This window comes from Anopheles nili, chromosome 2 (genome assembly GCF_943737925.1).
Source record: "Anopheles nili chromosome 2, idAnoNiliSN_F5_01, whole genome shotgun sequence".
Taxonomy (NCBI): Eukaryota; Metazoa; Arthropoda; class Insecta; order Diptera; family Culicidae; genus Anopheles; species Anopheles nili.
In genome coordinates this window covers 50,641,184-50,658,747 of record NC_071291.1, presented here as the reverse complement: position 1 = coordinate 50,658,747, position 17,564 = coordinate 50,641,184, and the positions used below count along the sequence as shown (strand labels likewise).

Here is a 17,564-nt window from a genome sequence, read left to right as displayed (position 1 = left end):
AGTAAAATAACTGATTTCGTATTTCAGAAATAATAACACAAATTTTGAAATAAATTTTTGTGTCATATTGCATGGGAAAAAAATGATTTCAATATCAGGGTAGCAGAAATATTTATTAGCCTCTAATAAACAAGCGTAAGTATTTGAATTATTGAAAATTAGTTCTGTTGATACTTGATGATGCATGTTTCCTTGTGTGAATTACTATACTGATTTAAAAATGCTGTTTGAAAACTAAAACAAAAATACGCTCTCTTAATTTTCTCTTTTGCGGGTTGTTTGAAAATAAAAACGAAAATACGCTAACTTTTTTAAGATATATGTATATATATATATATGAAGTAACGATTTTCTCTTAATGTAGTTTTATAGGAAATGTCCGTATAAATAACCAATTATTCAACATATATTCTACGATATTCTGAGATCTCGTTCACATGTGATATTAATCAACTTATTCCATAACAGATTGTAACATTTTGTTTCCTACTACTAATAGTGCTTTTATTGATTCAAGACTACAAGAAAAAAGTATCTTTAAAAGATTAGAAGTTAATTCAACTTTCACTATAAATTGAACTTTTTAAAAAATTGCTAATAAGCGCTCGTGCATTCTATTCTACATTGCACAACAACGCCTGAAATACAAAAACACAATTTAAACTTGTAATAGTAATGCAACTCCTGCAAGAGTCCATTTCGCTGGTTTATCCTTGGTTTTTAAATTAAAAGTCCAAATATAAGTTGGACCTCGTGTACGAGTCTTGTACACTGGACACTCGTACATGTTACGTAGGTCCTGCTTATCCTGGGTTAATGCCTAAAAGAGGTTTACAATAAAAAACATTTATGAAAAAGGCGATACAATTGATAGAAAGGCGTCTAAAATGATAGCGTAACAAGCAGAACCAACTTGTGGTAAGCTTTACGAGCAGCATTACCCTAATATTTATGACTGGCATTTGGGGATAGAGTTCCTTTAACTTGGATTCCATGATTATACTCTGCTGAACATCCCATCGTGCACCTTCCATAAATATTCCATGAACGTAGGCACCCTCTCTGGGACCGGCCGAGAAGTCGTCCTTTTGCTTCTTCGTAACATCACAATGTAGGCACATCTTATCCAGTGGAAGCTCGTTCTTTCGTGCAGTCGACTGCATGATTGCAGTCAGCAATGACTGCGGGTTGAAGAATCCTGCCAACCATACGGAAATAGGAAGCTGTGTGCATAGAAAACATTTGAAATTAGTTTATCAGTTGAATAAAAGAAAATAATATGCGTTAGCTTGCCATACCACAAAATCCGCTGACCAAGTTTCGAGTTCACGTAATCGTAGGAGCAAATCTACAAACCACCCGGTGAGGCCAAGCAATGAAGGATAAGCACGAGAAGCCCATACAGTAGGCACCTGATCAAGGAAGAGAGAATTCTCCAGATCTTCCATATCGGACGTGATGGTGAGTTCGCCCTTCATACCAAGGTCAAGTTCTTTAAGGCTTCTTTTTATTTCACCGGTAAGGTAATTCATACGTTCACATTCTTGGAATGCTACAATCACGTATGGCGTGCGTTCCTCCACCTTGCCCATTATTTCCGGCATATTGAATTCCTCAGGCAACTTTTCCATAATTTCGTCTAAAACCTGCTTAACTTTATCCTCACGGGTGACGGTTGTTCCAGAACCTGATCCGGCGTCCCGCGGTTGCATTTCAAATACCGTCCGAAATAAATTCTCTGAGGTGGTAGTAAGAAAGCCAATTTCAGCGTTGGGGTGTAAACCATACAGATAAGGTGATTCTGGAGGCATCGCTTCATCAATATAGGTATGATATCCTGCATAGTCAGTGTTTGGCGGGGCAGCGAATCCCGGCGCTAAAAACAGTTCTCCATCAACTAGATCGGGTTGCATTAATTCCTCCAAATAGGTAATACAAGTGCGACGATCCCAATCATCTGTAATGTGGCCACCGTACATGATTTCTCCGAATAAATACCGCAGATCTTCCCAAGGCACTTTCGTGTTCGCCTCTAAGTAGTTATAAAGAACCGATACCGAAATGTTGAGATCGCCTACATTGAATGGATAAATTTTATTCCAACCCTGCGGTCCAAACTTGCGCCGTTCGGCAACAACAGCGTGGAAGTAGCATAATGAAAACAAAATAACTTTGAATTCTGCTTCCTTTCCACACATTTCCAGCGTTTCCTGTGTGAAGTTATCAAGAGCTTTATGTATGTTGGCTTGCATGCCAGTAGGTGGCTCGTTTGTTATTTTAATCGAAGACTCCAGAATGCCTTGAGGAATGATATGAGCAGATGCTGTGGCAGCTGGTTCGGCACTCATAAAAACACGATAATTATCGTGTGATCCTTCGGAATAAAATTCTAGCTTTTTTTCTAACGCAGGTAACCATTTCTTAACCAGGTGAATATTTTGCAAGATCACCCAGTGACCGGACGATGCTGCTTTATCCATGGCTCCTTCAGCCACCACTTCTTGGCCCTGTCCAAGCGACACATTGTAGAAATTGCCATTATCAGCAGAATAACCCAACTGCTTGCCCAAAGCTTCCACATCCTTTAGTGGATTGACGCCGGGTGAGAGGATGAAGAAAATTGGTGTGGATGGACTGGTTTCTTCGAATGATTTTGCAAATTCCATTGTCCGATTTTCAACATATCTTGCTCCCAGTTTTTCTTCAATGAAATCGCTAAATAAAAAAGTACACCTATTAGCCCAAATGCTCGTCATTGGTAAACGTACTTACGTCATGGCATAGGTCATACGATCAGGTCGTAACGCACGCATCATACACAAACGTTGTAGTGCAGTTTTGTTCTTCCACTCCTGTGGAAACTTTTCCTTTTCAGGGCATTCCGATTCGATAAGTTTCTTCCAGCGCTTGGAAGAGGTTTCAATGTCACGATCAAGATTTCGGAATTCATCTTTTGAAGCTAAGCTGCAAATACCCCCCCATGCGGTGTTTGTAAGAAAATCGACTGGTGACGTTACATGTGGCTTAATTGGAAAACGAAGTAAAAAATCGAGTTCAGCTGGAGTGATTTCTTCGTTTATCAATAGAATCTAAAAAAAACGAAATCAAAAAAATTTAAAAATAAAAGCATTCATACTCAAACTTAGCAAGTTTAGCTTCATTGATAAAGCTTACCTGAAATGTCATTTGTGACATGAAAATTAATTTATCACACTCGAACAACCCACGGGTAGTGTATTGGAACACTGAGAATGAAATACAATCGATCAAGTTTCGTACTCGTAATGGAACTTCATCAGCTGCATCAGCCTTGGAGATGGCCTTTTGGAATACAACACTAAATGCTTTCAGTGAGAACTGATAAATTGGATTAATAGTGTTAAGGTCATTAAGAATGAAGTATAACAAACTGGCTCTCGCTGCAGCCGGACGGTAGTGCTCGCGTGCTTCGTCAATTTCTTTAGATGTAACTTTGGCTTCACTGACTTTTTCTTCAATTTCTGCCGCTGTTTTCTTAGTAGTTTCGAGATTTTCCACCAACGCTGTGTCACCTAGAATATTACCTCCAGCCGACGATAAACGCGAGAGTAAATCGTCCTCAAGTCGTTTGAGCATAATTTTGAAGTCATTTTGTTGTTTTGTCAGGTCTGCTTTTAGTTCTTCTAGATCCGGTCGTTCTGCTTTCACGACTTCCGCTAATAACTGATCCTCCAGACCATCTCTTGTTACTGTAAAGTTGATCAAAGTGGTTTGGGCCTGCATCTCGGGTTTATAATGTGGATTAGCTAGCTTAGTGTGCAAAATGAGTCGAAATTTGTGATTATATTCCACTTCCTTATCACCGATTTTGATAGCCCTGAAAGACAAGTATTTTCAGATGAAGCTCTTTCTGAAATGTACCAACCATGTGGCTCACCGCCCCTTTTTAATAAGATTTCTCCCAAGCAAAGAGTCCAGCACTGGGTCTACATTCTCGCTAATATTCTCGATTAGCACTGTGCTTCCTTTAGCTAGGGCCTTCTCCAAGATCTCAAGATACCCTTTGGACCCCAAGCGGATAACTTTGAGCGTGTCTCCGTACTTTTGCTTAATCCATTTGATGCCTTGAAGTTGGGGATCGATCATCAGGGGCCAACGATCAGAGTTGCTAAGTATAGTAGCGTTTTCTATGGACATGCGATCGCTTGGTAATCCTTCATTTTGCCAGGTGGCGATCTGCGTGTCGTCTGTGAGTAAACGTAGTGGATCTAGACTGTCTGTGATAGGAACCGCAGGTTCAAGCGCCCTTAGAAATGGTAGCCACATTTTATTCATCATGTCCAATCGGAACTGCTTCGTGAAACAACCAACGTACGAGATAAATGCTGTCACTAACAAAATATCTCCAGGTAGAGTCGTTGCTTGTTGCATAAACCTGATATTCAGTACAGTTAAAGATTATTATCACAAAATAGTACAAACAGTGTTGAAACTTACTCTGCTACTGCTTCTGCCCAACGAACGTTTTCACTAGCAAGTCCTCCAACGAGACGATTAGCTAACTGAATAGTAGCCTGGGTGGCGTCAGCTTCTTGTTGGCAGCGTAGTTTATCTGCAGTTGCTTTTTCAAAATCTGCGGTAAGTTTTGCTAACTGCTCTTCGAGTGACTAACGTGTGAATAGCAAAAAATAATACGAATAAGGATTGTTTCCAAAGTTGATTTAAAACATTTTAACAACTATTGGGACAAATATGTGTTCTTCAATCATTTGGTACTTACAGCAACTTTTCTTTTGATGTTGGCTAATTTTTCTTGTGATGCTGTGAGCTCAGCATTAGCTGCAGCAAGTGCTCGGCGCTTTGGTTCAACATCGCAATAGACATCGTAAAACTTTATTATATTGATGACCCATGCACAAAGGCCAGCAGCAGCAGCAGATTTTGATCGTACAAAATCCGGTTCAAACTCTGTATCTTTCAGGTATGGCTGAATGGCTTTGATGATCTCGGGATGTATATGTTCCTTGTCGTAATTGATTAAAGAGTCTAAAAATGTGTCTACCTTAGCCATCGTAATTTTAGCCGCTTTCCAACTTCGATCCTTTGGAATTTTGCCATTTGGGGCCAATAGCACCATGACAGCGGCAGTGACATTTGTTACCACTCCCGGCGGAGATCCGAACGATTTCAGCTCAGTTAGATTCGCCTTATTCAGAGTATTTAGGGCTTCTTGAGCTGCTAGTAAAGCTGGTTCGGCTTTCACTAAATCTTCCTCACAATCACGCTGCTTTTTGGCGACCTCTTCTGCTATGATGGCGACTTTTTGTTCTTCTTCATCAGCAATTGCTTTCTCTGTTTGAACTTTTTCTGTCTCAATTCCAACTATTTCGATGAGCGCGTCAGCAGCATCGTTTTTCTCTTTTAATTCGATTTCTTGAATGGCTAACTTTTGCTTTAGCGCTGCTACTTGGTCTGCAGTGTTTCTTAACTTCTCCAAGCCGTTTTCTAGGCGCTCAACTTTTTTACGGAGTTCGCCATGCTTTTCCTTCAACAGTTTATCGTATAAGCTGATCTGTTCCAGATAGGATTTTGGAGTGGTATAGTTATAGCGGCGTTCGTTTTGGAGATAGACTTTCGACATCGAATTGACAGATGTGTGTACGTATGCCATGAAGCGCGCAATTGAGTCCTTGCATTCGGCTGGCAAAACCGACAATTCCTGTAAGAATCTCAACGATACGGACATCAGGGCTTCTTGTGGCCACTCGTGGAACCAATTGATTTGGGTGCACGTTATGATAGCGGGAAATTTACGAGAACGCACACGCAACGTCGCTCCGACTGGTGAAAAACAAAGTACCACTTTCAGTTGACGCCGCACTCGGTCGATGAAAAACTTCCAACAATTTTCACGTGTGTCCACTAAACCAGCTCCTTTCACCTCATTCCGTACACCCGATATGATGTTTTCTACTTCATCGTCTGGGAACAGATCCGGTATTTCACCCGAGGAAAGCAAATCATTGATTATGACTAGGAAGATTTCGTTCGAGATCTGTGCGTCTGTCATGAGGAACATAATGCCAACATTTTTCATTCCTGCTTTCATGTACAGTCCGGAAAGTTCATTCTATGAAGATTCACGAAAATTAAAAAAAAGACATGTTACTTCAGGTAAGGCAACATCAGGTGAAGGATGTACAGGTTCCTTTGATGACATGACCGCTTTGATAGCATAGGCCAACATATATTAGGCATTCAAAATCACACAATTCGAGTTCAGTTAAAGAATTCGTGTTTTTGTGGAAGAATCGAAGATTTCATAGCTGGCATATATCAAGAGGAAACTGATTGAAGTGTAAATGATCATTTGCATTAAATACGACTAATCAAACCTTTAAATCCACCACGCTGTATCCTTTTTTCAGTTGAATTTGAGCCACTTCCAAGCTGGAGATGAAGGCAGCCAATCGACTCAGGGATTGTTTTCCACTGCCACCGACACCCACCAGCAGGGCGCTACCTCTAGGCGACTCCAATATTCTGTTGATTCTAAATACAAGAATAAAACCGTTAACTCCTGATACGAATATGTTAACTTTTGAACGTATTTACTTTGCGACTAGGCTAAGGGATTGGACGAGACTATTTGTTGTAAAATCCGTTACTACCCCGACACCCGTTTACGCATAGGAAGAAAACATAAATATCCTACCTGCAAACGTGCATCATGGCGTCTTCAAAGAGAACCAAGTTCATGGCAGATATTAGGTCGTTATACGACATCATTGCTTCCTGTAGAAGCTTTGTTAGAACGCCCCAATCGGTTATTGGCATGTATTTGGGTTCACCGATTCCGCCAGCGAAGTGACAATATATATTTGGTTTATCGAAGACGATTGACTCGTCAATCTCTTCAAACGATTTTTTCACAAGATCGTTTTGCATTTTGGTAAAGCTGTCGATATCTTTGTCATCCAGCAGCTTATCACCATAAACACGCTGAGTTTCATGAAGCCAAAGACGGATGAAATCGCTCGACGAAACCAGACAATCGTTTGTGCTGAATAGCAATCCCTATGCAGTATGAGTTTGTGCAGTATGTCAAATGAAACGAGAGGATTAGTGAAGACTACAATCAATTTCAACAGTTCTCGTGCGTATTTGATTTAGCCGCAAAAAGCAAAACCAAAAAGAAAGGTTGTACGTATCTAACCTGAAATACGTTGGTCAGGTCACGCAGATTGAAGACGTAGTGAAACTTGATGGCCGTCGGTAAAAACACTTGTGCCACTTTAGTGTGTAATGCCAAACTTGCGGCGACAATATTTTGTGATATTTTTGTAACCGCTATGTTAAACTTTTGTTCAGCATTGGCAAAATGTTGAACCAAAATCGAATGATAGATAGTGGTAACGGCATCCGAGCCGGGGAAACTAACCGCGAACACACAAAAGTGTCTCTGAAGTCTCGGATTGATGGTGAAACTGCCGGAAGTAGGATTCATGCAGGAGACGTATTGACAATTGTGGATATCTTTGAGCGTTAGCTTATTCCGATCGTACCAATGGTTGTAATCGAGATGTTGTCGAATCAGCGTATGCGGCTGGACAGTACCGTAAGCGTCTACTTCCGGCATGTTCATATCATCGATGAAGTAAATTAGAGTCTTGCTACCAGGTGGACCATAGTTCCGCCCAGCTTTCTTCTCCAATGGTTTCTCCATCACTTTCTGCAGCATCTCCGAGGAGGTGTAAAAATTGAACGGTATGTTCGCAATGGCGTAGTTCTCTGAGAGGCTACCAAGCTTCTCGTTGACTACGACAGTCTTCCCGCAACCAGCAATGCCAACCAGCATTACAGGATGTGTTCTGTCCATGAGCAGATCAAGGAAGAATCGCAATCGAATTGACTCGGAGGTATGCACCAGAACCGCCTGTAATGGCTGATCGCAGTCCATCTCAAACTTTGGCAGAATCTCTGTCCACGGGGTCCATTGTTTCGTTTCCGTATCGATGAAGTAATCAAAAACCGTTCCATTCGGTGGAAATTTTACGGTTTTGAATTCATTTACCCACCATTTGCTAAATTCTATGCGGTAATCGATGGCCGCATCCTGGAACATAGCCGAACCAAATGCCCATACGCACGAGAACACAAAATAAAGGTCATGCCACTCCTTGGGACAATCTGCTGGAGTATTGGTTGGAATCAATAGACACTCCAATAAGTGACACAGCATTTGAATGTGGGCCATCTCAGCGACAGGGGTGATTTTTTTGAAGCGCGTTCGAATATTGTCCAGGCACGCTGGGATGTACTTGTCGAAGAGAATGACCAGGTTGGATTTTTCCGCGGGAATTGTCCTCGTTTCAATCCAACTTGTAACATACCTGAAAGTACATATGGTTTACGTTTTAGTACGCCGGGACCACCAGCTAGGAGGCTGCAGTCAGGATGAAACCATGTTCAGCCCCCAAACTGCAGCCGGCATACTAAAAAAGTAATATTTCTCACGGATTCCATCCAAGATCCTGCGGGTTTATGTAAAGAATACCAGCCCTTGACACCGTTGCTGGTGTGGCGGTGCGCAGATTTGAAATTTCAAAGATCAATCTCATGTATGGAGTGAGCGCAATGCGCTCGTTCGAGGCCAATGTCAGAACCTTGTTGTCGTCCATAACAGTGTTAAGGCTTTCGATCCACATGGGATCTATATCACCGTCCAAGATGATCCACTTTGGATTGTCCCCACTGAGCGATGCTTGGTCACGCATAATGACCGAAAATAAGCCATCCTTCCATTCGCGTGTTGCGGGATTAATGATACCGAACAGTTCATCGTTAGTGACTGCTTTTGGGTTAAGATCATTGAATATGGGTTTTTTCTTGATGTTCTGATAAGTTTTGTAGAGCGTCTTCCATACTTGGGTCTTCCCTGTACCAGCGTTGCCAACAATAAAAACTGAATGTCGCACTTCCAGCAGCTCTTCAAGCTGTACTACTTTCAATATAAAGTTATCTTCTGGCTGAAGAGCCAAATCAAGTGTTGCCTGTTTGACGGTTTTTTCAAATTCCAAATCACGCTTTCTTGGAACATCCAGCGCTGGAAATAGATCACCAATCAAACCCATAAAAACAGGCATATCATCTGTTACGATTTTAGGAATGTTGAAGTCACGAAGAGCTCGCATCAAAACTTCTTCCTCCGGTCTGCCAGGATCTCCGCGCTAGAAAAGCATTCAGGGAAAAATAATGTACGTATTAGTATGTTAGTCGATGGTGAGCGAACAGCAATAGTTTCATGAACTTTTTAAACTTACTTTCAGGGAACCAGCAACAACTAAAACTGATTTGATTGCTCGTAAGCCCCAATCATAATGGTCTTGCTTAGAAAGTAGCTCCTTACACAGCGTGTAGAGAGTGATGAATTTCCGTGCAAGCACTCTGGCGTCTTGAAATCCTTCAGCAACCAGCATAATTTCGCAAATCAATTCAAAATCAGGAACGACCATTGCACACGGGCTGATAATGATCAAGAAGAACTAGGTAGTATATATTTGAACGATAGTTTGTTGTTTAAACTGACCGAAAAAGAGCTTTTAAATTCTCCGGTAGCTCAGTTCGTCCAGCATATCCAGGATTCATGGTGATAAATATACCAACTGTTGGTACGCAAGCGATGAACTCTCCCATGAAATCAAATTTAGATTTTTTATCTCGTATCGCGTCCTGTACGGATTTTACTTGCACCGCTACAACCGAAAGCACTTCCACGGATATTCGGTTGAATTCATCGAAACAACCCCATGCGCCTGTTTGGGCTAAACCCTTATAGATGTTACCACAGGATTTGTAGTCCATTTGCTCGGAGCAATTGAAAACGTATACCATAATACCGAGGGCACGTCCGAGATCTTTGGTTGTTTCCGTTTTTCCTGTTCCGGCTGGTCCAGCTGGACCTCCTCCCATAACCAAATGCAGAGACTGGGTCAATGTAATGTAGCACCGATCGGTTAGTGGTGTAATGACTAGACGCGGCGTATTACCAAGGTATTCATGGCTGTAGCAAAATTGTGCGTCACAAATATTAGCGAAGCAATCTTTCTCTACGTCATCCCATCGATGGCGAAGCTGAGATTGCCACTGAAACGCTGATGCAAATTCAACCTTCGACTGAATGAGTTTGCTGACAACGTCTCTGGAATGTACGTCTATTGTGCAGATAGTCATAATTTTCTGTCGATCGCCTCTAGTAAGTTCTCCAAGTAGTAGCGTAATCAGTGTGCTTAGTTGAGAAATTTGCTTCTTGTAATAGTCCTTGATAGCATTATCGTAGCCCTCTTCCAGTCGACTAAATGCAATGTTTACTTCAGTGGACCACCAAATTTGCGTTCCGCAAAGTGATACCTGTGCAGGATAATCAAACAGCCAATGTTCGCGTTGTTTTTCTTCGTATGCCACAACAGCTTCGGCTATGTAGCTTCTTAAAGACGATCTCATTGCAATTTGTATACGGTTAAGCCATACTTCTACCTGTTTAATATGAAGTTATAGGAATATGTACTGGTAGTTCTAGCTTGAACATGGAAATGTGTTGCAATTTGCATACTTACGGCACCAGTACAGTTACAAGACTCGAAAAATTTGACATATTCCGTATCTTTTGCTATCATGCCCAATGCCTTTTTGCTTTGACCATCATCATTTGATTCAAATTTTAGTTTAGCGATAGAATCGAACAGTTTAGTTAAATGCTTGCAAACCACCTCTGGCCGATTGCCATTACTGAGGATATCCAATAAGTCAGCAGCTGAAACGAAGTAAAATCGCGGGAAGTATAGCCGTTTTGTTTCAAGATATTCAGCCAAAGCTTTTTCACATAATGCTAGTTGACTCTGCAGGTTGTCCAGTTTATCAACCAATCCTTCGCGATTTGTCGCGTGAATTACGTTCGAATTTTTTGCCATCTCTTCCATCATTATTTTAAACTCGGCATCAATATTATCAAACCGTTCCGAATCAACCGGTAACTGCATGCGTATATCATCCGAGCTCATAAAAATCGATTCTAGATGGGCCCATGTACGTTGTACCTCGAACCACACCGTAATTACTTGATCGGCTGTGGTTAGCTTTTTCTGCCATTCCGACACTTCCTCGAGGAAATGAGCTATGAATTTAGATGTGATTAAATTCTGCAGAACAACCTGTATCGCAAGAAATTCTATGTAACATTCGAACAGTTTAATTTAATGAACGAATATCTTTACTTGATTTTCCTCCAATGTTTCAATTAATTCTTCCGAGGCTTTCAGTAGTGTAGATCCTGTGCGTAAGTGTGTTTCATATTCAAACTCCATCATTTTTGTGTTTGGACTTCCGTTCCATACAGTATGGAGATCTCGAAGTATTTTTTCCATTGACATTTCCTTAACAGCTTTATCGACGATATTTTTTACTTCCTCTTCGCATTCGTGTAGATTCAGTGCAAGCAAATCAGAAAGCGTAGTGTTTTTGTCCATAATAAAGGTAACCTATTAGGTAAGCCGAATGAATAGAAAATCAGTATCTGATATTGCTACCTTTCTTACACGCATTTTGAATTTTAACAAATGTCTTTTCTGTACACAACTCAGACCTTTAGAAAGCATATTTACATTGCTAAGAAACTTACTGTAATTTCGGGTGGAAGATTTGCTAAACTCTGGAATGCAAGCAACAAATATGTACAGAACAATTAATATAGTGTATTTACATATTTCGGTTTTTGAGGGTTGTGAAAAATCACTTAAATATATCTGCATATACCAAAAATTCAACGTTGAAATCGGTGGTTCATTGATATTTACAAAGCAGTTACGAATTTCCGTTTTAGAAATAATATGAATTGAAAAACAAATAAGAAACTATTTTATCAAAGGCTCGTTTAGCGGTGCACTGTGCGAGAAACACCTGTGTTTCAATCAAAAGCAAATACCATGGAAAGCGCTGTGAACATGCCAACTCAAATTGTTGAACCGCTTATTTACAAGCGATAGAAGCATACAAAGCATTTTTAGGAAATATTCTAGCTAACCAGACGTGTTTTTACTCATTGTAACTTATGTTGTATCTGAAAGTCAACAGAAGTTTTAAACGATTTCAATCTATTTGAATGTTTTTAAAATCGAATGAAACGATCAACTAAGGATCGATGGATAAATAACATGATCAAGTAACAAGATCAGCTATGGAAAAAGTGGTTTACTTTTGATTGAAACATCGGAAATGATTCTCCGTATGGGTACACAATGAATGAAAAGTAAAAAATTGTTGAACAAAATCCCTCGAAAATGAACAGCACAAGATTGCTCGTATACAATGTATCAGTAACCTTCGTGGAGGACATAAGTTGGTTCCAGTGACGCTCTCGAATGGCGGGATTTTGCAGTTCACCTACGGCTCGCAGCGATGTTAGCATGTTTTTAACTGTGGATTCGAGTGTGATATAGGTATCCCAGGGACGCATTTCTTTGTCTAGAAGGCGTATGTCTTTGGCAAACTTTTTGCATTCGATGTCCATATTCTCAACATCTACTTTGCGCCAGGGAGTTGTTTTCCAATCTTCGATGCTTGTGCGTACGATAAACACATAATCCCATAATTGCTGTAAATAGTTATTGTAAATCAGTAACTTTACAGAACATAACTACAAGTTTACCTTCATACATACCTTTAACATTTTCATTTCTTTGCGACATTGTCGAAGTAGTTTAAATTCAGGGACAGACACTTCAAACAAACTTCCAGATTCCTGAATATCAGACATGTCTTTTTCCAAACGATTGACATCACCATCGATGCGATCAAGAAGAATGTAAGGCTCCAGACAATCGTATTTAAAAAACTCGTATGTACGAAAAACATCTCGAAACACTGTAATATGAATGTCGAACATGGCTATACGATTTCGAATTCCAACTACCTCATTTGCTTGAAGAGGAGCAACCTGTTGTTTGACAGTTAATGCAATCTTTTTCGTATTAGCCCATTGTTCCGGCAACTCCTGAAGGTACACATTGACTTCCTCTGGTATATCCATGTCGTAATACTTGAGTAGCTCTATAGTATCCTTCATCGGCTCAAACATTTCATCTGTAGTAGCAGTCCGTTCTTTAACGTGCAATAAAAAGGCCATTATATTAACCAATCCTTCGTAGTCACCTTCTTTAACAATCTGCAGCAAACCTTCGTCTGCTCTACGAATGAAATTGCCGAGATCGGTTAGACTGTGTGTGACGTTGTTCACTAGATGTTCCTTAAACATATTCCCCCATTTGCGTACAATGTTCATTAGTGACTGGCGGAACGGACGTACGTCGACTTGAAACCAGGAATTAAATATTTGAAATGACTCTATTTTTTCGATTTCCTGATACAATGATTCGTAATGATCAATTTGTTCCCGAAACGCCTCTATTGTCGGTGGGCAGGGTTTTGGTGCGTCCGGATCTTTATTGATAATCAATTCAATTTCATCTGCTTCCAGTTGGCGGCCATATTCGAGAAACGTTTCCATACTGTACTCGCGATCCTCAAGCCAGAGGTACGAGTAACGCTCAAAGTCTCCGCAAAAATCAGCCGCTTCTTGTATTACTTTATCTACTCCTTGTAGAATTTCAACCTTCATTTCTTGAATATCGTTGTTTTTGGTGATGATTTGTTCGTATGTCTTATTGGCTGTTTTTAGCAGACGTGGAAGCAATGAAGACATGAATGTTATGTCATTCACTAATCCAGCTAGGAGAGCAGTGAAACCGTTAACATCATTTGGATTTAGTGATGGAACAAATACTAGTTGTGGCTCTAGTAACTCTAGACGTGATTCAAACAATGGGGCAAGATTATTGGAAATGTCCATATTTTCAGCCAGATAGCCAATGCTGATTCCGATCATGAAGAGCAAGTTGTCGTACACGATGTTATCGACAAATTTAACATATTCCACCCAATTAGCATCCTCTTGATCGTCTTTTTTACCAAAAAGTTCCATATTGGTATCCAAAAGCTGATGAACCTTGATAGCTGCAGCTTCTAGTTCTGCATATCGTTTTGTTTTACGATCATTTCGTTCCTCTAAGCAAAGTACAGTGTCTTTTTTCGAGTCTTTTCTTTCAAACAGCGGTAGCTTCGCCCAAGCAGACATGGTCGTTCGAATATCTTGTAAATTGTTTTGGATACATTGCATGCGTTTTTGAAGTTGCTCGACGGGATCGCGGATTTGTATCATATAACCTTGGATGTCCTCTGAATTCCAAGTGAGCTCGTCAATTGCTCGCTCAAGTAGGGTGTCGATATGTTCGATTTCTCCTTTAATAAGTTCTAATTCTACTTTGGTGCAGTTCATGCGAATCTTGTTATACCAATCCACGGTTTTTTCCATGTTTAAAGTATATGATCGATATACTTCACTTTTATCGGAAAATTCTAAGCCTCGTTGTGGTATATCCTCCTTTTCCATGAGTCTTAAATAGTGCACTTCTCTAAGGATAGCAAACAGTTGTGGGCTAAAGTTAAGTAAAAGTTCGGGAGAATTTTTCTTCCTTATAATCAATGGTTTATCTAGATGTGCTTCGATTATTTCTGGCACTTCTTTGGCCCAGCCATCGAAGATAGATCGTTCGAATTCTTTGAGTTTTGCGATTAACACATCATAGCGATTGATTAATGCAGCGCCTTCATCCGATTGAACCGCCCTAAAGATTTGTTAAACATTGTATGTATATGTTCTTTGGAATATGGAATATTATCGCAACTTACGAGTGCTGTAGAGTTTGAAACTGTTTGATGGGTGATGTAATTCGATTGCCCAGTTGCAATACCCATCGAAGTGCTGCGGTAACAGGTGGAGCACTTCTATCAACAAAAATAAATCCCTCTTTGCGGTAGTGCTCCATCTGTTGAGAGTAAATATTCTCACACGTGCTTAGTTCTTCATCAATCATTACTAGAATTTGCTTATATTTGTTAGTGAACTCCTCTTTTATTTTGGGTCGATCCAATACAGTTCCAACGATACTAATCAGCTTTAAAATAATAAATGATATTTAGAATAAATTGCACTGTATTTCAACAATGAATGAGCTATGTATAAAAATGTTTTCAACAAAAGTATTTAGCGCTTTACCTTAAATACACTCTCCAAATTGTGACAATCGTCAAATGCTTGACATAGTATTGCGGCTAGTTTAAGGTCGAGCTCCAAGATACGATCTTGAAACTTAACAAAATCTTCCTTAAACGTAGGATCATCAGGGTCTAGCACATCGTATGTTTTGGAGGCAAACAGAGAGAAACATTGGTTGAACTCAACCGATACTCCAGTTATACGTGCACTTAGAGCTCGGCCTTTTAATCCTCCTATTTCCACTTTTTCTAATTTCAAAAACTCTATAACTGTATTGAAAAACCATTGTATGGTAAATAGTCGATCTAGAAAGGCGTTATAGCGTTCGAATACAGCGTTGGGATGAAAGGTCCAATTCACGACAGGCCGCTCTTGGAAAAATGGTGCAATATTATCTTTGTACTCGTCGTAGACGGTACGAAAGTATTTGAGAATTTGAATCGACAACGATATTCTTTGCATTGCCTCATCAATATCCGTGTGAAAAATTGAAGATGGATCAAGAAAGCGTTTTGCCTGAAAAGTTACAAAAAATTATATAATAGATGATAATACAATAATGACGATGAGGATGATAAAATGGGATCTGAAAACAAAATAATGTTGCAGCTTTGAGATTGAGTTACCTGTTGGATGATTAAGTTGCATATTTGTCGTAGAAGAACTGTGTTTGAGTTACGAATAAATATTAATTTGCTTGCGAATGGAATTAATATGTACCATTAATAGCCTACCTATTAGTTTTGCTGAATGACAATAGTACAGTGAATTCGACCATATCAAACAAACAACGTGCAGCAGTGGTTTCAACAGAACTTTGCACTCCGAAAACTCTGTATCTTCTAATTGTTGAAAATGTCTTGTGAGCGGATTCAAATAAAGCGTAATATCTCGTGATTCCGCCAATGCTTGATAAATAATGAAAATAAACAAGTTTAATAACTTCAATCATAAACCTAATGCAATATTACGAATTGTAAGTAATACTAACCGGTGACTACATTTTTAAAAAGTGTTTTAAAACACGGATAGTAAGCGCTATCGGTATATTCAAGAATCAGTGCCATGCTTCGAATGCGTTCATGACGAAGTTGTTCATAAATATATGTGAGATTTTTGAGGCGATTGTTCCAAAAATTTATTTCTAGAAAAATAGAGAAATAGAGCGGTTATTTAGAAAAAATATATGAACTGAATATTGTTTAGGCCGTTTTAGATGTTAGCATAATATATTTTGATGACTTGTATTACCTACAGAAGGAACAGGATTTTGACCACCGTTAAATGCGTTTGCACTTGACTCCAGCATGACATCGTTCACTTGGGTGGCCCATTTGATGACAACACCCTCGATTGCACTCTTCAGATAGAGATTAATCGAGCATTCTGAATTGACAACGAGTTCTTTGGCCGTCTGCACACATTTATCAACTCCTACGGGCATTGGTAGAACAGTCTGTCCACTAACTTGACCCTGGACTTGGTAAACCGTGCTTTTAAGACTGTGAACTTGCTTTTGTACATCTTGTGCTACCATTTCAGGCCATCCTAGATGATTATCAGAGTTTGAAAGAAGTGGAACAAAAATTTCGTCGACTAAACAAGACAGTTGGTCGATAGTACGTGTTGCAAGATCTCCGACAACTAGAACATCCTTGCAACCGTCGCGAGGAACATCCATGGGATTTTTTTTGACAAAATAAACACCTAGGAGCGCAGTAAACATTATTAGTGATATGTGCATTTATCCTCTAGTACTTAATTAAAAACAAATCAGATATACGACATTTACCTTTATTTTTGAGTTGTTGTATGGGAAAGCTTACAAGTGGAATCAATTGTGCAGAAGGTGTGAGAATAATAATCATGACGACAGTCTGTGCGTTATCAAAAAATTCCTTTAAAACTGCTTTGTGCTCTTCGCTGTATACAACAAGCATCCGACAAAAGAGAAGAGCAAACGGTAATTATGGATTGCAATCATTGAAAATTCAAGAAAAGATTATTCGTACAGAGTGACCAATCGATGCCATTTCTCTGGTTTAAGCTTCAATGTTTTTTGGACAAATGATCCGAGAAACTCGAATCTTGGATCCGAGTTGCTACTTCCTCCAGCTCCTTCCATATTAACAACGATGGAATTATCTCTTTTTAGCTAATCGAAATGTTATATCTGCAAAACTGTGGAGCAATAAATAAACAAAAACGAATTTATCATTTATTTTGTATAATTTCCATGTTTTAAGTAGAATTTTGAATAAAAACTGTTATTAGTTTGTAACTATCGAAGAGCTCAAATTCTTGTAATATTCAATCATAATTATATGATAAAATTTAAGACATCTCTAGCGGTAATTTAGTTTTGTACTTTTTCAATACAAACTGACATCATCCAGGTTCATGATACTGTAGGAAA

At 39.5% G+C, this 17,564-nt stretch overlaps 1 protein-coding gene across 2 annotated transcripts; it reads right to left on the bottom strand.

Moving 5' to 3' along the window:
• Positions 1 to 644: 644 nt before the first annotated feature.
• LOC128731377 (dynein beta chain, ciliary) lies at positions 645 to 17,273 on the bottom strand. Of its 2 annotated transcripts, XM_053824492.1 has the most exons (27): positions 17,161 to 17,273; positions 16,941 to 17,071; positions 16,400 to 16,855; positions 16,140 to 16,292; positions 15,883 to 16,056; positions 15,775 to 15,812; positions 15,149 to 15,664; positions 14,782 to 15,047; positions 12,695 to 14,717; positions 12,356 to 12,628; positions 11,657 to 11,686; positions 11,253 to 11,516; positions 10,596 to 11,189; positions 9,569 to 10,515; positions 9,303 to 9,504; positions 8,497 to 9,209; positions 7,196 to 8,372; positions 6,695 to 7,056; positions 6,375 to 6,531; positions 4,760 to 6,109; positions 4,477 to 4,646; positions 3,917 to 4,414; positions 3,175 to 3,856; positions 2,773 to 3,089; positions 1,299 to 2,715; positions 942 to 1,223; positions 645 to 820 (listed from the first exon to the last, which is right to left on the bottom strand). In XM_053824492.1, the coding sequence occupies exons 1-27, from the start codon at positions 17,271 to 17,273 to the stop codon at positions 659 to 661; spliced, it is 13,467 nt and encodes a 4,488-aa protein (XP_053680467.1). In that variant the 3' UTR covers positions 645 to 658. The 2 variants fall into 2 exon arrangements, with proteins under 2 accessions (XP_053680467.1, XP_053680468.1); XM_053824493.1 differs by lacking the exon at positions 11,657 to 11,686.
• Positions 17,274 to 17,564: the final 291 nt, after the last annotated feature.